This window comes from Idiotropiscis lumnitzeri, chromosome 12 (assembly GCF_059441095.1).
Source record: "Idiotropiscis lumnitzeri isolate Australia: NSW breed Sydney's pygmy pipehorse chromosome 12, RoL_Ilum_1.0, whole genome shotgun sequence".
In the NCBI taxonomy this organism is placed as follows: domain Eukaryota; kingdom Metazoa; phylum Chordata; class Actinopteri; order Syngnathiformes; family Syngnathidae; genus Idiotropiscis; species Idiotropiscis lumnitzeri.
In genome coordinates, this window is record NC_142402.1 from 17,839,032 (window position 1) to 17,860,902 (window position 21,871).

A 21,871-nucleotide genomic window follows, 5' to 3' on the forward strand; every position below is an offset into this window, starting at 1 on the left:
TTATATGGTATATAAATTTGCGATTAAATCCAGATGAGCATTATTTTTTTTCTCTCTTGTTACCTTGGCTGGATAAAGTCTGAGTAAACATTTTTTTTTATGTCTAACTGAGTTGACTTCAGTCTGTTCTAATACAGAATAGAATGAATATGATTATATAGAAGTAACCGTAATCCAATAAGTGCCACTGTATTTGATTATTAGAGTTACCTTGTGTCGTCTCACAACAATGAAGCGTCGAACTTGAATACTTCCGTGCATGCGCAGTCGACCTGATGCAGCAGCCTTGTATAAGCGTTTATACAACAGCCATCCCAGCCGCTTCATTCAGGAACTCTCCCTCCGGCCCCGCCTTCTGCCGCGAGTTCTCCACGTGAAAACGATGCCGTGCTTATATAAAAAGAGTGACACCTGCGCTGGCCAATCACAGTTACGAGCGTCGTCCCGCTTGGACGCCTCCTCACCCGGAAGAATGACGCCGCTTGGCGGGAAGCGCTGTGAGTGCAAGACTGATAGCCGCGGGAGCCAATAAAAACAAAGGGGGAGGAGTCGCTGTGAATGAGGTCACTTTCTCTGTCGGAGCTCGACCGCGCAGTGCGAGTACAAATCTGACCGAGAGAGCAACTGTGTCACGGGCAGCGAAGAATTGATATCTGCGTGCCAGTTTCCCCATTTGGATCAAGTTTTTAAGTTCAAGCGTGAACACGAGGACCAGGCTCGTTTGTGGTTGACGGTACGTGAAGCTCTACATACGATCTAACCATCCTCTTAAGAAGGTGACAGTTGTCTAAATTGCATAACTGTGTCAGTGGACTACTGGATCAGCTGACTCGGCGGCTGGGCTTTCACGTGAAAACGTAAACTTTGTAGATGTTGCTAATATCAACGGCGAGAGACAAAAATTCTATGTTAAGGAGTCGAGGAGGCAAGCAAAGCATATTTGCGTTCGTGCTTGAGTTGGTGTCGCATGAAAAAGTGAAACATAACACCTTACATAAAGTGTGCAGTGCTGCACATGTTCCTGGAGTTTGTCATGCAACAGCGATTAGCGAATGATGCTCGGAATGCAAGCTCCTATGTTTAAAAAAAAAACATTTTACTTGTCAACTATTTCAGTGTTCTTGACAATCAGCCCAGAAGCAACTCCTGGTGTGCTTTTTCAACTGAAACAATTGTTATAGTTAATGCTTTGCACTTTTGATACTGTACACGGATGAAAAAGTGAATTTTAGTTTTGGTTGCAGCTCAGCTTTTTGAGGAGCCAAAAATGCAGAAAACAACACTATGAATTCTGTGTAGTATGGAAGACGACCTAGATGTGCTGTTCCTGGGTGATAAAATAGTCTCTATTGTTCTCTTGCGCTGTCTTGATTCTGTGCTTGTTCCAATGGAATCTCTTGGTATTCTCGAGCAAAACGTGATGTCCGTTTTTAAAAAGCTTAGTTTCGATGATGTTTAGGTGCTGCTTTGCTATCCGTCACATCGTGCAAAGGGTGCAAAGAATTCTCAATTGGAATCTGCTGTCCAGCACAAACAAAATTGAATGACCCTATTATGGGGATGTCTGATCCACGGTGTCTGGAGTCTTTGTTCGTAGAATGTCTTAAGATTACATTCTGGGGATAGATGTGCTATTTGGTGTCAAAGGCTTGGAGCCAAAAATGGGCTGTCTTGGCCATGTCCTGGGGCTGCTTTGCTACATCTGGCTCTAGGTGTCTTGAACCTGTCCGAAGGACAATTCAGTGTTTGGTATCAGAAAGGCTTGTCTTAAAGATGTTTTGGGTCTGCTTTGCCACATCCAGCACAAAAATGTGTAAAACCAAAAAAAATAATAAAAAAAATAAATAAATAAATGAATATAAAAGGTCTTACAACTAAAATATAAGACTTATCAGATGCTCTTTGGGGGAAGCACTCTTGGATACTGCGGATATAAGTTGCTACATTAAAGTGTGAGAGAAATCTTACTTTGCGATAAATCAGCTTTTAAAAACCCAGATGCTGCTGAGTAATTTTCCTGAAATAGACAATCACTATTTATAAGTCCTCGTTATGGCTTGAGCAGATGGAATCGATAGAAATGCAAATGCGCTTCTTTCTTTGGTGTAGCCAGAAAGCAAATGAGAGCAGACGGCGAAGAATTAGAAGGAGCAAAACACCAAGCTGTGGTGATCCACAGGTTGCTTGGATACAGTGATCACTGCCGTTTTAGGGGAAGTGTATTTTCAGCTTGACTCAATGAAGAGCGGATTTTAAAGTTGTATTGATAAATCGGTGTCTCCCTCGCCACCCTGAACTCTGTTTTTGTCTCTCTCCATGATGTGACCCTTCCGTCTTGGTACCTGTCCCTGTTTTAGCCACGGGATAAAGGATGAAGCCTTACGTGGTCACACTGTGCGTGTGTGTGAGGTGCTGTGCATCTGATCCATTCGGTCCATCTAGGATGTCATTGAGCAGAGATGTAGGTCAAGCAAACAACTCCAGTAACACCCGAAGGAGGAAATCACAACACTCTGAGGGTTTGAGAAGAATTAAGAATGCCTTTGTAAAATATGCAAGAATCGTTAAATAAGTATTGAGATAAATAAATAAATCAGGCCATTTTTGGGGCCAAATTAAATCTCAATTCCATCAAGGATGGAATTGTCCTGATTGGTGTCAGAAATCTGGCTCTCGCTTGCTTTCTGGGGCTGCTTTGCTACATCCGGCGCAAAGTGGCGAGATTGCGTTCAGGCTGTAATGAGCTCAAGACGATCGGCTGGTGGAAAACAAGTCAAGGAGATCTTTTTAGTTAATTGCGCTGAATGAATAAGAATGCGACTGCGCTGGCGATACCAGATGGGCTGAGCTTATTTTTAGTCATGATGTGACTATGTTGATATGAATGTAAACGTTTCAAATACGGTAATAAATAATTCCAAATGTTCCGTGGTTGCTAGCGTGAATAGAGTTCTATACGTATAAGTGAGAATTCTGAGAATAAAGTCAGAATTCTCACTTTAAAGTCAGAATTCTCACTTTAAAGTCAGAATTCTGAGATTAAAGTCAGAATCCTTCCAATCTTTTTTTTTTCTCATTCAGGGCCCTAATCCTCTTCCGTAGCATTGATAGAGGCACGCTTCAAAAGTTTTTCATGTGGTTGGGGCAAAAAAAAAAAAAGAAAATCACCTACATACGTATTACAATTTAAATTCTGTGGTCAGCGCTAGTGCTGGGAAAATGAATCTTTAAATTTGCTTCATGAATCAGTTGTGGTGTTTTTCGGTCCTCTAGATGACACTGTTGGTTTAAATAAAGAGTTTAAAAAATGGCAAGACGGTGAGCTTTTAGGCCAATGTTGAACAGAGAGTGCCATCTACTGGATTCCAAAAATACTACAACTGGTTCATGAAGCAGATTTCAAGCTTCGTTTATCCATTACTAGTCAGCGCCCACTTTTCCCTCCCTGCTGCAATTGTGAAACGTGTCCATTCATTTAACTCTTAGAATGTTCTCGGAAAGAGCCAGCGTGATTCCAGCGCACATCATGTCACGTTCTTTTGTGTTGGTCATATTTGCAAGCTGCGTCCGTCCGCGGTCAGAGGCGGCACCTGACGGACACAAAACAACAACAACAACAACAGAGCTGCGAGCCAACGTGGCATTCAAGTAAATGTTTTGTTTGGTGTTTCATGTGATAGAAGATCCATTTGAAAGGGTCAGGGGCGGCTCAGATGGCGCACAGATTCTTTTTTAAAAAAGCGCCACAGCTTGAACCTGCTCACCTTTTCACTGTAGATCAAATGAAACACCTGCAGAGTGTTTTTCCAGGTCAGAAGATGAAACTGTGCTGGGTGTTGAGCCTTTCATGTCTATAAAATGGATTTTTTTGCGTTTGAGATCTCTGCATGGGTAAGTTTAAGGTTGTTTGTCGAGACGTTTGACTTTTGTGACTTAAAAGAAGCCATTTTGCTTGAGGTACTCCAAACCACATTGTATCAAGTTGGTGTTCTGCTAAATATTGCGATCATACACCATCTATAGAACACCATTCCCAAATCAACATTGCTAAAAATCACGAATTAAAAAAAAAAATTCAATCATTTACATCAAATTTGCCTTTTTATGAAAAAAACAGTTAAAAATTGAACATATTACGAGACTCTTGATAATGTAAATGCTTGGTTTGCTGGATTAAACAAAATTGCCTAGTTCATAAACAGCGCAGCTCAGATTCAGTCGAGCAGATGTTTTATGGGAAAAGATTTAAGCGATGTGTTACATTTCATTTTTATTCTCCTCTTCGCAGATCAGTCCCGTTCTATCCCTTGGACAACTTCACTGACGATGGGGTGATTGTGCTCCCTGGACTCAACTTCAACACCAACAATAAGAAGTCAGCTCATCCTCCTGATGTCCGAAAATTCCGACTTCAAGCACTACTGCTTTTCAGCACTGGAGGACCAAGTTGGCGCTTCAAGCTGCCGCGCATCCACGTGGTGCGGCATCATGCCGAGGGGGGCCTCTGGCTGCAGCTCCTTGGCGCAGCTGCAACGGATGAGCGGCTACGGCCAAGGCGGGCCCGAGCTCGGCCTGCCGTCGGAGGGCAGCGACAGCAGCGGCCATGAGCCGCCTCCCGCCGGGCCGCGCAAACTCCGCAAGAGTTCCCGTTCCCTCTCGCGACCCGAAGAGGATGTGGAGATGAAGAGCAGCGGGTCCAGCGGCAGTGGGACTGAGTCGCACGGCAACGAGAGCCACGGCCACGAGTCCATGGGCAGCTCCAACAGTAACAGCAAAGATTCCGCTTTGTTGGAGTCTTCTGGAAGCAACAAGAGGTAAGTGGCGGGCCGTCATTTCATATGTAGGCCTTCAGTTGAAGTTCTACTTAGTCCAACTTGAATAAATCCCCCTCATATTGCCATCATTTATGACAACACGGCTGGAGAAATAATGAACAGAAAGACATTATGCACTACTAAGCGAGTGTTGGACGACCTAGCTTCTCTTGAAAATTCCGTCTTGAAATGGCCTCGCAAGCGTATCTGCAATTAAATTGCCTCCTTTGGCCATTATGGTTTCAAAAAGCAAGAATATATATATATATATATATATCTGCTTCATGAACCAGTTGTACTATTTTTGGACTCCAGTAGATGGCACTCTCGATTCAACATTGGGCTGAAAGTACACTCACTTGCCATTTTTTTAAACCATTTTATTTAAACCAACAGTGCCATCTAGAGGACTCAAAATTACAACAACTGGTTCATGAAGCAAATTTGAAGCTTCATTTTCCCATCACTAGTGCGTGCTGCTGGTATCAGGAAATCTGCCTGGCAACACGAGCTATCTGAATTCTGATTGGATAAAAACTCTCACCTAAAAATTCAACGCTAGGATATAATATGATATCAATGTGAAGAATATGATCAGGATTTCTTGATTATGTTAGGCCAGCAGAGAAGGTCTTGACCGCCCGCCACTGGTTTGATCACTTCGTTATCACAAGCACACTGAAAAAAATGGGCTTAAAAGATGGGGAAAAAAATACTTAAATGAGGATTATTATTACTTAATTCAAGCAAAATGATCAGCTTGTAGAACAGGAAATAATGACTTGCTAAAATTTCTGACCTCAAGTAAACGGATATTCTCAGAAAATCACCAATGGAATAAAATTCCCATGACTATCCCGTTAATTATCCCAAGCGCTTGTCTTCACGTGGGTTGCAGGCGTGCTGGAGCCGTCTTTGTGCAGGTTCATTTTCGCTACTCCTTATTAGCGGAAGACGATATGATTTTTCCGCCTTCGCTAAAAGTTTACAGTAAATAATCATTTTTGTGCACGCTTCACAAACACAGAAAGAATTTTCAATTGAGTTTTGTCAGACCACCTTGCCCTGATCTTCAACCGTCGTCCCGACTAAAACGGAGACGCTGCTCGCCGCATTAGGCTTATTTTGTCTTCTCTGACCCCCTTGCTGCCACCAAGTCAACTTGAGACACTTAACACGTTCACTTTTTCTTTTTCTTTTCCCTTCTTGGACTTTCTCTCCCTCTTGGATGCTATTTGCAAAGGCAGCTCTATTCTCAGTGGCTTAGCTAGGATATTTTTAGCGCCAGTCGCCGTAACGGACAGCTGTTAATAGCATTCTGCGCCGTAAGATGTCCTAAAAAAAAATGACCTAAAGCTCATCGTCATACTGTTAAAAAAATGCGTGTGGGAAGGTGTCAAAATGAGCTTTGCTAAAAAATCAGCTGTTTTTAATGCAGAATTTTCTGCCATGCTGTAAAAGCATAATTGCCACGCAAGATGACAAAAGGATAAAATTTTATTTTGTCTTTAGCTGTTACGGATATGGCCGTAGTAAAAATAAAATCTTTTTGTGGCTTGCAGCAAACATAATTCCATTAGAATCGACTCGTTTTGCTAAATATCAATGATTTTATGTTTGATTGTAGAAGCAAGCGTGTCTGCCAGCCGCAAAGGAACATTTTTAATATCTCCTTATTATGCTTCTTATTCAGCTCATCTTTTTTTCCGTGTGTGTGTGTGTGTGTGAATTGCATCACTCACTCACACTTAGACCTTAGAAAAAGAGTTTTTGGAAGATGATGTAATCACAGTCGTTTGCTTTTTGGGATGTAATAAAGCAGACCAATTAGCCTCCTATTAAAAAAAAAAAAAAGCTTTGTACGTGTTGGGCCTGTCCACGTTAAAAGCAGCTGCTGTATTTTGGAGCGTTACATGTAACTGCATTAAATGCCCTCCTTTTGCTCCACGGTTGCTATTTGTGGCAAGTGCCGCTCCATTCTTAGCCAGATTAACCGGCTATTTAGGTCCACCTGGATTGTGATGAGTCGTCGTCTCAGAGTCCATTTCGGGTTAGGCTTGTGGGTTAAATGCGAGGCAACGCGCGTTGTCTCGCAGGCTTCGTCTCAGATTAAACCTTTGCGGTCTTTCCGTTGGTGCTGTTAATTAATGATTACATTTCAAATGATTAGATTTTTATCAGGTTGTGCATTTCTGCTTCCATTTTGACTTGTGGGTGTGCTATAAAACGTCTCTGCAGTTGTCGACGGTACTTTTTTGTTTGCAATATGCATGCATGTTCATAATAATAGCGGTATTAAAAATGAATTATGAATTATTATATTATTACAGACAATTTGATAGATTTGAAATGATTTTTCACCCCCCTCCTCAGTGCTCCTTTGTTTTTGGGTCTACCTTCTGCACATATGTCATTTTTTTATTCATTCTTTAGACTTGTCTCTTTTCTCTTTGCATTTCTCTGTCGTTTTCTCTAGTGCTCTTTATCTTGTTCTCGCTCCTTCTACTCATTCTTCTATTTTATCTATTTGTCTCTCCCACTAGTTTGATGTTGTTCAATTTATTAATTTATTAATTTAAAAGTGCAAAAATTAAATTATTATCAGATTAATGTATTATTTTATTTGGGGCGGAATCAATTCATCCTTATTTGATTGAAAATGATCAAAATCCTTCGGATTTCAGCCTCTCAACGGGAGATATTCTCCGATTTGTGTACTCGATTTATTTGGAGTCAACACAAAGATAAACATTTGCATCATCGACATCATCTTTTCGTCTTTTCTGACATGTTACAGGCCAAAGCAGCAACTGAATCCTAATTCATTTGTCAATTTGAAATAATGTCCTGTTTTGTTTTTTTTTTAAATAAAGGGATGGAAAATTAAAACAGTTTTTAAAGAATCTGATTCCACAGTTTATGTAATGGACAGACTAAGCCATGAAAATCGTTTATGATAAATATAAGTGAGCAAGAGAGGAAAATCTATTGTGAGAGTGAAATAAAGATGGATCCTTATCTATTTAACCATCCATTGGTCTATATTCCACACTTTCATCGCCATTACAGTGCAATAAGTGTTCCCGTAATGGCTTTTCATGAGGGCTGTATTTAAAAGTTGTAATCGTCCTCCTAATTCATGGCCATCCCCGCTGAGCCACCTGGTAAAGTGTCTCCACAAGGAGCTGCTGACATTTTAACAGCAGGTCGTCTTTTTGTCAGCACCTTTGTTAACTCCGCATGGGTCCTGTCCCCCCCCCACTCATCTTCCACAGAAGGCATCATTACCAGCGCGTCTTTTCCCAGGTCAAACTAAACCACTCCGCAAACTGTGAGATCCAGCGCATCCATTTTTTTTATTTTTATTATTATTATTACATAAGGCCACCTCAAGGGCTCCTCGGCACACTTTTCCTCACCTGGCTTGACAAGCATGCACGCTATTATGAAAGGTAGCAAACGTCAAAGACATTATCGTCCGTTTTGTGGGATAAATACAGAAGGAGGCATCTGCTTTTCAATGTGAGAGAAGGCTTCCGAATTTCAATTTCGGTTGTGAATTTTGGCCAGTGCATCAAAAAAAAAAACGTTTCTAACGCCGCTTGCTAATAAAGTTATTTTCCCTTCTCTGTCCTACTCAGCTCAAACTCCCACAGTCCGTCTCCGCCCAGTAGTTCAAATGCCTTCAGTTTGCTCAGCTCCGAGCTGGACAACCCTTCCACCAGTGGTTGCAGGTACGTGAACTCGAGCACCGGAAAGCGGGGCCTCCCTTTTGGGTTTTTGCATATCTGACGAGGAATGCGCTTGTGCCACTTGCAGTAGTCAAGAATCAGCCAAAGCCAAGACTCAAAAGGAAGTGCTGAAGATCCTGAAAGAGCTCAAGTTGTACCTGCCGGCTGAGAAGAGGCATGGCAGCAAGTCCTCCACGTTGAACACGCTCAAGTATGCCCTGCGCTGCGTCAAGCAGGTGGAAGGTAAACGCCACGCACGTCCTTTGAATCGTTTTTTTTATTCCAAGATAAGCCGAAAATGCACTACACTACTACTTAGTCGCTTCTCCTCACGAGGGTCGCGGGCGTGCGGGAGCCTATCCCAGCTGTCTTTGGGCAGTCGGTTGCTGTAAATTTGGCATTTCCTTCATTTATTTTTAAGCATTCACATTTTCCAATTTTCCGGTTCAAATTGTTTTTTTGGGCATTTAATTTAATTTAATTTAATTTAATTTTATTTATTTATTCATTATTTTTATGTGTGAAACATTTCCTTGTTCTCCAAGTCATTCAAAGCTAAATGTTTCATTTTGGTTGCAGCCAATGAGGAATATTACCAGCTGCAGATGACCAACGACAGTCAACCTTCCGGCCTGGACGTATCGTCGTACACCATCGACGAGATAGACAGCATTACTTCTGAGTACACCCTCAAAAACAATGTAAGTCGCTGTATAACAAAAATGTCATTTTGTCCTTTTTGCGTGCAGTTCACGTGACTGAATAAAAGTGTCGTCATCATCTATTTACAGGACATTTTTGCCGTGGCTGTGTCACTCATCACGGGAAAGATCGTGTACATCTCCGACCAGGCCGCCTCCATCCTCAACTGCAAAAGGGACGTGTTCAACAACAGCAAGTTTGTGGAGTTCCTGATCCCGCAAGATGTCAGCGTGTTCTACAGCTTCACCACGCCGTACCGCCTGCCCTCTTGGGGCATGTGCACCGGAGCCGGTAGGAGCCACATTGTCGTTGTTAATGCAATGGGTGTTAAGTGGGAGAAACGTTTAATTTGATTTATAAAAAAAAAAAAAGGGGAAGAGCCTTTATCGCAATGTGTAAATGTGACACATGGATGCAAACTCCAATCACAAATTCTTATTCCTAAAACTGATTCAGATTTTTCTTTATTTTCTATTAGTTTCTCTCATGAAATCATTTGTCAACTGATTTATCGTTAATATAATATAATAGAATATAAACATATATTTAAAAAAAAGATAAATTAAGCATCAATTATTTTATTAATTAAATACATTACTTACATTAACTTTGCATGTAATATTTTTATTTTATTAAATAGTTGACTGATTCATTATCAATAAATTAATTTGGATGATACAATTATAAAATAAATAAAAATAAAACAAAACTTTTAACTTCATCAATTATGGCCTAGCCAATTTCTCTATTTTATAAGCGCAAGTTAGGTCACTCTTGCTCGTCCGAAATTTGACGTCATTCAACATCTTGATGGCCTCGACTTCAGTGGAAAAAGAAAGAGCCGGTCCACCTCCATCGCTGCTTGTTTTTTTTTTCTGACCACCAACTGTCAAACTCTCGTTTAATTCATTGCGATTCAAGGAAGAACGATTCATTCATGGAATTCATGCGCGCGTGGCCCCGAGGAGCAAAAGCAGGCCAAGTTGTGTACTATCGTTTTACCGCTGAATAAAAACATGCCTCATTTCCCATTGCAGAGTCATCGCCGCCAGACTGCATGCAGGAGAAGTCCTTCTTCTGCCGTATCAGGTGGGTGGGCGCCGCCTTGGCCTCGCAAGCGGACCATCTGCCACTTGGGATTTTTATTCATGCCTTCGTTCCACTCCGGATGTTTTTTTTTTAAACTTGCTTTGTGATGTCATATGCACGTCACCGCTAATCAGATGCATTGTCTGTGCCACAGTTAACACATTAGGGGTGCGACGATTATTCGACTACTAATTGATTGACAAATTCATTGATGGTTTTGATAATCAGTGAATCTTTCCTGTAATTTCAGTTTCCTGGCAGTCATCCTTGTGTTGATGCCCAAAAAAATTTTGCTTTTGTACACTGATGAAAATTATATGGTACAAACCAGTAACTGATTCCTAAATAATTTATGTTGATCTGTCAATTTCAAATAATGTTTACGAGTAAAGGGATGGAAAATTAAAATGTTTTTTGGCCTCCCCCCCTTTTTTTTCTTTTTCTTTTTTTTTTACTTGTTACTCCAGCGGCGGTAAGGAGTGCAAAGGCGACCTGCAGTACTATCCCTTCCGAATGACTCCGTACCTGATGAAGGTCCAAGTCGCAGCACATGCCGAGGACCAGTTTTGCTGCCTCCTGCTGGCCGAGAGGGTTCACTCGGGTTACGACGGTAAGCACCCAGACAGAATCGCATACGTCTTTGCTTTATGCCCGCTTCTGATCCCGGAAGTCAAACCAGATTGACATGGCAGTCCTGGAATCTGATTGGACAAAAATCTAACATCCCAGTACACGCAGTGGAAGCAGTACAGCCGGAGAAACTCGACAAATACTAGAATTTAGATTAAATCATTTAATGCCAGACGTCAAAGATCCCCCTTTTTTTTTAATCGGCTGGTAGTGAATGAGTTAATCTCGCTTTGTTACTGATTGTAGTCTGTGTTTTACTGCACACTAACTGTAACCGCGTTTTCCACAGCACCCCGGATTCCGACAGATAAGCGTGTCTTCACCACGACGCATTCTCCGAGTTGCGTCTTCCAGAACGTGGATGAGCGGTAAGGCAGACGTTCATTTTCTGTTCCGATTCTCCTTCTGGGTCACATGGTCACAACCGGAAATTGGGAGATTTCTCTTCTGGCCTTTGAGCAGAGGTTCAACCATGCCATCTGGTGGAAGCCCCCTGACTCTGTTTTAAAACTAAAAAAATGTACTGTGTGCGTGTGCGTGTGCGTGTGTATTTCAGGGCGGTTTCTCTTCTGGGTTACCTCCCCCAGGATCTGATTGGCACACCGGTCCTCCTCCACTTGCATCCTAACGACCGACCCATCATGCTGGCTATTCACAGAAAGAGTGAGTAACTTCCATAAAAACGTCTTTTAATTCCTCCTCCGTGCTCTTTGTATTTGTTTGTAATTTCTTGAGTGTCCTTGACAATCAATCTCATCGTTTTAATCTTGTGTAATCTGCCCAAAAGTAATGTGCTGTTGCCTTCCCCACGACCAGTCCTCCAGTACGCCGGGCAGCCGTTCGACCACTCGTCGATCCGATTCTGCGCACGCAACGGCGAATACGTCATCCTGGATACCAGCTGGTCCAGTTTTGTCAACCCGTGGAGTCGCAAGGTCTCTTTTGTGATCGGGAGACACAAAGTGCGAATGTGAGTTTTTGGCCTCTTGGACATTGTTACGTATTATACAGAGGTAGCAAACTTTTTTTTCTTGTTGTTGTTGTCGGACGCTAGGGGCCCCGTAAATGAGGACGTATTCATGGCCCCGCTCTCAGCTGGAGCCGAGTTTAAGGCCATGGACTCGGACATCCAGGACATCACTGAGCAGATCCACAGGCTCCTCCTCCAGGTGAGAGACAATAAGGAAGTTCCTCAAGGCTTGCTAGTCCGCCAACTGATTTTTTTTTTTACAAGTGAGCACAACTTGAATGTCAAAATTGTCTGAGATTGCAGTGCCAGTCAAACGATTTCCGTTCCACAAGCCTCCATCCTGAGTTCACTCGATATTAATATCTAAATTACTCGGCGTAATAAATCAGACAGCTACATGCATGTGGTCCTCTGTTTATGACGGCCCTGAATGTCCTTCAGCCGGTTCACAACGGCGGCTCCAGTGGCTACAGGAGTCTGAACAGCACCGACCACCTCCTGGGCATGACCTCGTCTAGCGAGAGTCTCAACAACGCCAGCAAGTTCCGTCAAGAGGACGATGGCGAGGAAGAAGTGAGCAGCAAAGCCCGGCCGGTGAGTTGATGTCCATTTTGCACGGTGGACCCTAGTGATGGGAAAATGAAGCTTTAAATTTGCTTCATGAACCAGTTGTGGTATTTTTAAGTCCTCTAGATGGCACTGTTGGTTTAAATAAAGGATTTATAAAATGGCTTCCAGGCCAAGGTTGAACAGAGAGTGCCATCTACAGGAGTCCAAACATACTACAACTGCTTCATGAAGCAGATTTGAAGCTTCGTTTAGCCATCACTAGACAGCAGCCACTCTAACTTTCCTTTTTTCTTTCTTTTGGTAGCGAACCTTCCAGGAAATTTGTAAGGGAATCCATCTCCAGAAGCACCAGGAGCAATGCAAGAAAATAAACAGCGGTAAGTCCAGCATTCCTCCCTCTCGGACAGGAAGACCGATCCTGCCTTGCGTTTATGCCTTACCTGTTTCTCTTTAGTCGAGTCCGCTCAGAAGAGCCTGGCGGTGGTGCGGCCCAAGGACTTGTCGGCCCTTCTCAGCTGGAAGGAGAGCGCCACGCCGATGGATGACAGCAGGTCCTCTTCCCATGACGAGATGCCGCTCAACGAGCAGACGGTTTACTCCTACCAGCAGATCAGCTGTCTGGACAGTGTTGTCAGGTGCAAACAGCAGATTACAACTTTTGATCTGTCAAAATAAAAAATGGAATCAGTTGTTCCCTGACAATTTTTATTATTCCTATCAATCCAACTGCAGGTACTTGGAGAATTGCAACGTTCCCTTCGCTCTGAAGAGGAAATGCCAATCCTCCTGTAACACCACGTCCTCTGATGAGGACAAAAATAAAGTGGGCGCCGCGTTGCAGGCTTCTCAAGGTATGTCCCGTTGCGGCACCTCCACCAAGTTAGAGTCAACGATAGCATCTCATTAGAATGTCATCTTTCTCAGGCTTGCCTTAAAAAGCAAGGGTGTCCAAAGTACGGCGTGAGGGCCACATGCGGCCCGGCTTCACATTTTCTATCAGTCAATTTGCCACAGGTTCGAATGTTAGGAATTTAATACGGAGCGAGAGATGAATTATGGAGGAGCGCTCACTATTTGTGTTGAATTAGAAATGGGAATGTTACGTCGCAATATTGTTTTTATCGAATAGTGCATGTAAATTTGATTAAAAAAAATGTAAACTTAAAATCAAAACTATAGAATGCAATAAGAGTTTTTATTTCAAGAATGTTTTAAGCTGAATGTCTATTTCGGAAAAAAAAAAATCTAAAATGATTTTAAAAGTTAAACTGTATCACACCTACTTTTTAAAGTAACTGTTACACTAATGTTGAAATGTTTCTTTGCTTTTTTTTCTACCTCATACAGCAAACTAAGATTTTTATTTACTTATTTAATATGTGGATATTTGCTGCACCAAACTGATGAATTAATGTTTCCATGTCCTTCAGCATCTTAAATTAGTTTCAACATGTGGAAGCCACACCCCCCCCCTAATCCTCATTCCTTCCTTTTTGCCCGCATGTGGTCCTCAGTGGCGAACGTTTGGACATCTTGCTTAAAAGCTTCTTCTTTCTCAGACTCTCCAAAACGGCAGTCCCATGTCAGTTTCTATTTTTTTTTTGTCCTCTGTTCTCTTTGGCAGAACCGACCTTGTTGAAGGATCAGTCCGGTCTCTCCACTTTGGACGACCCCGATAAAAAGTCCAGTGACGCGGCCAGAGCGGTAGTGGGCACTTCGCTGCCCCTACCTTTACCTAACAAGCCAGAAAGTGTGGTGTCCATCACCAGCCAGTGTAGCTACAGTAGCACCATAGTTCATGTTGGGGACAAGAAACCTCAGCAAGAATCAGGTACAGTGCAGTGAAAAGGATCCGCCTCCGATCGGCTTTCCTCTTTTGATGCATATTTCCTCCTCACTTGTTGCGTTGTCATTGTTATTTCCGAATCAATTAGGTCATCATGAATTTTTTTTAAATTACATTCTTATCTTTTTTTTAGTGAATTGTTAACTGTTCCAGCTTCCCAAAAATGCAACCAAAATCTTTCAAATGTAATTCCCAATCCTAAAAATAATTTTGTGACGTTTTTTTGGCCGATTTTTTAAATTTTTTTTCCCTCCATTTCAATGGACATTGTGCTGCTCCTTCTTGGAGTGTGCATTGGCCCCCTGGTGGCGGGAGACGGTCACTACTCCTCAGTTACCCGCAGTATTTATTTTTATTTTTTTTAATGGTTCACTTTCTGGAAACATGCTGCTTGTCGTGAAGCGATTTGAGTTCACTGCCATCAAGATGAGCTGAGCGACATGGTTCACGCATTCTCATCTTTGTAAAAATTCCATTTTCGATATGGCTCTTGTTAAGAGGAATATGCAAAAAAAAGACTAAAGCGAGGAGCGGATCTTTTTTCACAGCACTGTAAATGCATCTACGTTTTATGTGACTCTTTATGGCACATTTGCACGTTGATGATGTGATCAAAACCAAGGCGTAAGGGTAATAACGAGTAAAAAAAAAAAAAAAAAAGATGATTGTGACGTCCAGCAGATATTCTGATCACAGGATCAACGTGATGCTTTTGTGCTTCCTCCAGATTTCTCTGTCTCTCTGAGTGTGTGCATGTGTCAAAGTTAAGTTGGTGTCCAAAGTTCTTTGCATCGTCTTCCAGTCTGGTATTTCTGTGCGTACTTAACGCAATCAACGGACTCAATATGATCTCATCTCGACTCATAAGCGGTATTTGGTCCTCTGTCATCCATTCCAGAGATCACAGAGGATGTGTCAGGGGCGGGTGAGGCGGCAGAATGCAGCCACAACCCGGCACAGGTGGCTCCGTCTTGGGCCGTTTCGCCTCGGGGCCAAGAAAAGGAGTCGTACAGGAAACTGGGTTTGACCAAGCAGGTTTTGGCAGCCCACACGCAAAAGGAGGAGCAGGCCTTCCTGTTTCGCTTCAAGGAGCTGCGCAGGCTCACCGACCTCAAAGCAAACTGTTCGCAGTATCTGGAGCGCCAGAGGGAAAAGAACACGGACGGTAACAGCTAAATAAATCAAACATTACACAAATTGAGTCAGACTAAGGAAATTATTATTATTTTTTTAAAAATCCAGAGTGATTTAGCCTGTGATTTTGGGATGTGTTCCTACCCGTAAACCGCCTCCATGTGCTGTGACATATGAACTCATTAACTGCCATTGACGGATATAGACGTCAAAAAGTAAATTCTTTTCACATGGGCCGTTAGTGAATGAGTTAAAAATAATCCAATAATCTGATACCACACACGCAAAGATTTGTGATTGTGAATATTGAACATGTTTAATATTGACCGTTATTGTCTCGACAGTTTTCGGAACAACTCTGGGTGGAAAATCACTCTTAAAACACATTTTAAAGTAATCCGTAATCGTTCAGGATCATCTTTAATAGATCGGATAATCGGATAATTATCCAATTCGTCCCGATTATCCCTGCAGCCCTGTTAGGTTTGTTCCGTTCCAAAATGTTCTCAATTTGACTGGAATGCTGAATTCCTTCCTCACAGTCGCACCGGCTGCCCAGCGTGGGAAGCAAAGCGGCCCCAGGTCGGAGCCCAATGCGGCGCGGCGTGGCGTGCGCAACAAAAAGACCAAATCCAAACGAGCCAAGCAGACCGAGTCCTCGGACAGCACCATGTCCTATCCGAGGCACCACCAGCCGCGAGGCCCGCCCCTTAATCAAGGCCTCAACCCCACATCCTGGTCCGCTTCCGACACGTCGCAGTCCATGTTCCCCGTAGCCTACCCGGACTTCCCGCTTCAGGTTTTCCCCAGAGACACTTCTGTCGCTCCCCGTGTCAACGCCCCCTTGCACGTTTTTGGTGACAGTCAAGGGGCTCCTCCCTGCCCACCAGGCCTCCCTCATTCCCCTTACACAGCACCGATGGTCGCCCCCATCATGGCGCTTGTGCTGCCGAACTACCTTTACCCAGCCTTGGGTCCCGGACCTCCGCAGTCGCTGTACCAACCAGAGACCGCCGCGTTCCCCATCCAGGCCCAACCTTATGCCCAAGCCACCTTTCCTGGACAAACCACCATCATGACGCCAGCCCCGTTCACCCCCCAGAGCGCCTTCACCCCTCAAGTGGGCTACGTGACGCCATCCTTCTACTTCCCCACCACCGCTTCGGAAGCTCCCAAGGCCCCGGCGGACGGCCAGTCTCGCGCCTCCACGCCACAGTCCGCTTCGCCGCCGCTGTTCCAATCCTGCTGCAGTTCTCCTCTGAACCTGCTGGAGTTGGAGCTCTCCGGGGACCGGCAAGACGGCACCACGTTGCCCCCCGCAGGACAAGGCGGCAACGCGGCCGAACGGGAGAAAGGGGCGGCCGGCGCGCAAGCCAAAGAGGTCAATCAGGTACGTAAGGAAGCAACGGCACTCCCCCCCCCCCCCCCCCCCGTTTCCCCCAACTCCATAAGTACAGCGAGCCCGCTTCATCTTGGGGGGCTTCTGCAATCATAGCGAGAACATGTAGAAAAAATCATATTAACATATTAAAACTCACTTTTTGACCATAATCTGTTACAAATATAGGCAAACTACGGCCCAGGGGCCACATGCGGCCCGTTAAACGTTTTAATCCGGCCCGCAGAACTTGAAAAAATAAAACGAATAAACCTCGTTAATGTTTTGTTTAATTAGTTCAATAAGCCTTATATGTTAAATGTGAATTCTGTCAAGGAGCCCACACAAGTGATGCGCAGGTGAGCGTTCTCAAAATTTAAAAAAAATGCCCGCAGATCAGATATAACGCGCTCCGCCGACTGGCTCGCTGCCACTGTTTAGTTCTTACACTGGCCGTTGTTGACTTTTGGCGCTGGAAAAACAAATTGAATAGAACGATCTGGACAAGTACATTTTAGAACCCATTGTGCCCCACAAAACAAAAACTTTGCCCACCCGTGCTCTATTATGTCAAAAAAAAAAAAAAACTCAACAGTCACTCCACACCTCATTTTCCCACGATAAAGCGGGAACTTGTTGGGCCTTCTGAGCATGTGCAAAACTTCAATGTCAAATTGATTCCTCCCCAGAATTGAGTGTGTTATTTCTATGCCGTGTGTAAAAATCCCAATTTGGTCCCCACTTCCATATGGGTGTTAACACGTGATGTATTATCCCTTACACCCTTTAGCCATCTCTCAGTCTCCGTGGTCCACCTGGACCGTTGTATTGCGAGGGCACGATCCATATCTGTGAGCGTTTGTCTTGGGATAAAGGCATGTTGTCTTCTAGGCTGAGGGCTTGCAGCAGCGAGGTAGGCTGATCGTCCGAAAAGCTTCCATCCCATTCCTCCTCAATTCCATATGTTGCGTTAAAGCTTCTCAACTAGATCGCTTTTGCCCATCTCACCCAAACGTTGTTGACTTCTGCTGTACATATTTAAAATCTGATTTATCCTGTCAAATCTATTTGTCGTTTCAAGACGATTCACAAGATTAGCGTCTCTGGCATTTGTGTTGTTGCTAAAATAATCAGATAGTGTTTATTTAGAGATGTCATAACGGTAAGAAAGGTAGATTTTCTTTTTTTTCCTGTGTTATTATGATGTGAATGTGTTTACTTGCTGATCTTCTGGGCATTTATATTTAGTCCAGTATTATTTGTTGTGTTGGTTTAGGTGCTTGTTTTCCAACATTGGTTGATTCAAAAATAATAATTCAGGGGTGTCCAAATCAGGTCCTAGAGGGATGCCCAAGTCCGGGGCCTGTTTTAGATGTCTCCCTCCTCCAACCCGGCTGATTCAAATGAGCAGCTCATCAGCAAGCTTTGCGCAAGTCTGATAACGATCATGATCATTTGAATCAGACGTGTTGGAGGAGGGTGACATCTAAAACATGCAAAATAGTGGCCGTCGAGGGCAGGATTTGGACACCTCTCTATTGATTTATGAGTTATTATTATTATTATTTTTTTTTTTTTTTTTTATTATTATATTTTTTAAGAAAATGCTAGTAGGCTTGCCAAGTGTAAGTATGGTCTCGCTGAGGCAACGGAAGCACGCTTAGGTCGTTGCATTCTATTAGTTCGCCACTAGATGGCACGTAAATCTACACACTGTCTTTTGAAAGAGCTTGTAAATAAAATCAATATTCGGAAAATGAACTACTGTTCATTTAGAAAATATATATTTTATTAAATGGTGGTTCAGTCAAATTTAATCAAATAACATTTAAAAATGTTCAGTATAAAATATTTTACAGACATTTTAATGTTTTTTTTTTTGTCTTCTTCACTTTATCTCCATATAACCTGTACCATTTGACCACTTGAAAAATCTAATTTGTACACAAAAAATGTTGACGACTCCTGCAATCCACTCCCTACGTGGTTGTATGTTTTTTTTGTTTTTGTTTTTTTTTTTTAAACAGAAAAAAAAACACACACACACACACACACTTTAAAAGCAGCGCCCGATTTATTACCATTGACTTTTATTTTGAGGATGCGGCACGGAAATGTCAGCAATTGTCACTCAGCGACCGTGTGTGTCTCTCGTTGTTTCTCAGGCGAGTTCTCGCGGAGACTGCAACAACAGCGACAACAATTCGTCATCCAGCGACATGCTGGACGTGATCCTGCAGGACGACTCGTGTTCAGGCACCGGCTCGGCCACCTCGGGTTCCGTGCGCTCTCACTCCAACGGCTGTGGCACCTCCAACAGCCGGACGTCCAACAGCGGCGCTTCGGCCAGTGGCACCTCCGCAAGTGGGGCAGGTTGGTTCTGCCGTGATCCAACGTCACGTCGTTGCTGCCAAAATGATTTGCTGGCTACAAAGCATGCGTGTCGGAATTCTTTTCATTGCGTTGAATTATTAAAGCGTGTCTGTACTGTTGGGCCGGCAGGGAGCAACAGCAGCAAATACTTTGGCAGTGTGGACTCATCGCAGAAGAGTCAAAAGGTCAAAGGTCACTCGAGCGGCAGCGAGATGGAGCCCAGCGACCGCTTCATCAACTACGTTCTGCGCGACCCCGTTTGGCTCCTCATGGCCAAGGCCGACGACAAAGTCATGATGACCTATCAACTGCCCTCGCGGTGAGCGCCCGCTTGTAATTTCAAACCGTACCGCTACGTTCAAACCCTTATTTCACAACCTAGAACCCTCGTTTGAAACTCTATCTTAAGACTCTAACTCAAGATCAAAACCTTGATTTGAAATCGTTGGCGTTTCACTGCTTGAACCTTAACATGCGTTTGAAACCCTCACCATATCTTGGCAACTACGTGCAAGTACGCAAATGCGTGGTCACGTGACGCAAGAAGACATCTTTGCAAATTGCAAACTTCCCAATAAGAATTGAGTGTCTTTGGCCAAGTGGAGCAATTTTCCCCACCTGAGTATGGTTGCCTGCTGCTCCCTGGTGGCCGTTAGGGTGAACTGCAATGACTCTGGCCAACCACCATCGGAGCATGTTCGCTACTTTCGAAACGTGTGCGGGTCAATGAAACGTGATTTTTGTGTCTGTTGTCGACAGCGACATCCAGAAGGTTCTCGAGGAGGACTGCGAGAAGCTGCGGGTGATGCAGAAGAGCCAGCCGAGCTTCACGGAGGAGCAGAAGAAGGAGCTCATGCAGGTGCACCCCTGGATGAAAAAGGGGGCGCTGCCCAAAATCCTGGATGTCAAGGTGCGACGCGTAACTCAAGAGAAGCGTTTTGAATTTATCAGGAATTGGACTATTGTTAGATCATCTTCTTGTGTATTGGATCATTTTTTTTATGGGGGGATTCATTGATACGACTGACGTGTACCTAATAAAGTGGCCACTATGCCACTTGGCGTCGTCACTCATCTGACATGTTGTCGTCCAGGTGTGCTCGTGTTGCGACGGCGCCATCCACGCGCCGCCCACCGACGACCTGCTCGATTTGGAGCTGCTGGAGCAAGAGCCCGTGGAAGAGGGGGGCTGCCAGAGGAACCCCCGAGAGGACCCCGTTGCGGTGGTCGACGCCTCCGCATGCGCTCAGATGCAATTAAGTAGTCGACCGTGAACGCACACAAAAAAAAAAAGACTTTATAACATGTGACTGACCATCTGGTTTTTTTTGGGGGGTTTTTCGGGGGCGGGGGTTCTTCATTCCAAAACAGCAAGTGTCAACTTATTGCTGTTTAGACTTTGAATGTGTCTCATAATTTTTGGACCGTGTATTTAATATTTTTTTAATCCTATTGTCATGTTGCGGGTCCAATTTTATTTATTTAATTAATTTATTATTTTGTTGTTTGACACCCAAGAAATATTTATTTATTAACTATTTTTTTGGGCAGATTTTTTTCCTTCCACATTTCGCAACTGATGTTCAAATGTTCAACTCATTCTGGAATTTTTTTGCCCCACATTCTCAAAAATTTGTTTTTTATTAATAAGTTATCATTAATTTCCCCATTGTGGGACTAATAAAGGACATCTTTAATTAATTTGAAAACATACAATTTAATGCCTAAAATATTTGTGCGTGCAATATATATATATATATATATATATATATATATATATATATATATATATATATATATATACACATACATACATACACAAATTTTATTTTATTTTTTTATGGCTCACTTTGACCTGGCAACTCAACAGGAGGGTTTATATTTTATATTTATTTTATACATATAAAAAATAAAGAGCAGCTTTTACGTCAGATTTTGTCAAGCACTGAAGTAGAGATGCCGAAAAAGAGCGTTAGGTTAAAAAAAAAAGAGTGCAGCAGAAAGTCATCATGCACTCTAAAAAGTAAAAGTAAGCTAAACCAAAAATGGACAATCGGCTACTTGGGTCAAATTGAATCAAGTCTTCGATTGGTCCATATTTGTTTGCAATTGGGTTATTTTGGACTCTGACTGGTTTTCGAGTGTGTGGTGTTTACTGACCTAAAAGTCACTCAAGACTTTCGCTCATTGTCTCTGTGGAAAAAGTCATTGGAATGCACAAGTGCACTGTTGTAAGCGACGTCGGAGGAGAAAAATCTTTCCTGTGTGCCCTATCATTCTTTTCTGGTTTTGCACTCTCATTGTAAATAATGTGAAATAAAGACTGTCAACTTCTCAAGTCTATAGCCCACCGAGCATTATTTTTTCCTAAAACCAGTTTAACATTTAAAATTGATTTTATCTTTTTTTTTTTTTATTCCAGTCATGATATAACCGGTTAATTGTTTTATTATAAATGATGAAATAGAAATATTAGTCAAATAATTATTCATATACGGAGCCTCGTTGGCACTGTGACCAGCAGTTCATGTTAGTTTAAATCCTGCAAATGCTCGTTAGCTTGAATGAGTGATTACTTGATCATTGAGTGGGCTTTGAATTGCTCCTGGCAGAACGTTGTTAGCCATTTTCAGA

At 43.0% G+C, this 21,871-nt stretch overlaps 1 protein-coding gene across 3 annotated transcripts; it reads left to right on the forward strand.

Annotated features, from left to right (window-relative positions):
- Nucleotides 1-565: 565 nt before the first annotated feature.
- Nucleotides 566-20,976, forward strand: per2 (period circadian clock 2). 3 transcript variants are annotated; one of them, XM_088312171.1, is made up of 24 exons: nt 566-733; nt 4,289-4,814; nt 8,456-8,548; nt 8,634-8,788; nt 9,125-9,246; nt 9,337-9,538; nt 10,285-10,336; nt 10,804-10,946; nt 11,256-11,334; nt 11,523-11,629; nt 11,783-11,936; nt 12,021-12,135; nt 12,378-12,530; nt 12,811-12,883; nt 12,961-13,141; nt 13,239-13,357; nt 14,131-14,337; nt 15,251-15,517; nt 16,029-16,876; nt 17,655-17,777; nt 19,030-19,237; nt 19,367-19,556; nt 19,997-20,147; nt 20,332-20,976. In XM_088312171.1, the coding sequence occupies exons 2-24, from the start codon at nt 4,393-4,395 to the stop codon at nt 20,509-20,511; spliced, it is 4,344 nt and encodes a 1,447-aa protein (XP_088168297.1). In that variant the 5' UTR covers nt 566-733; nt 4,289-4,392; the 3' UTR covers nt 20,512-20,976. The 3 variants fall into 3 exon arrangements, with proteins under 3 accessions (XP_088168297.1, XP_088168298.1, XP_088168299.1); XM_088312172.1 differs by lacking the exon at nt 17,655-17,777; XM_088312173.1 differs by lacking the exon at nt 14,131-14,337.
- The last annotated feature ends 895 nt before the right edge of the window (nt 20,977-21,871 follow it).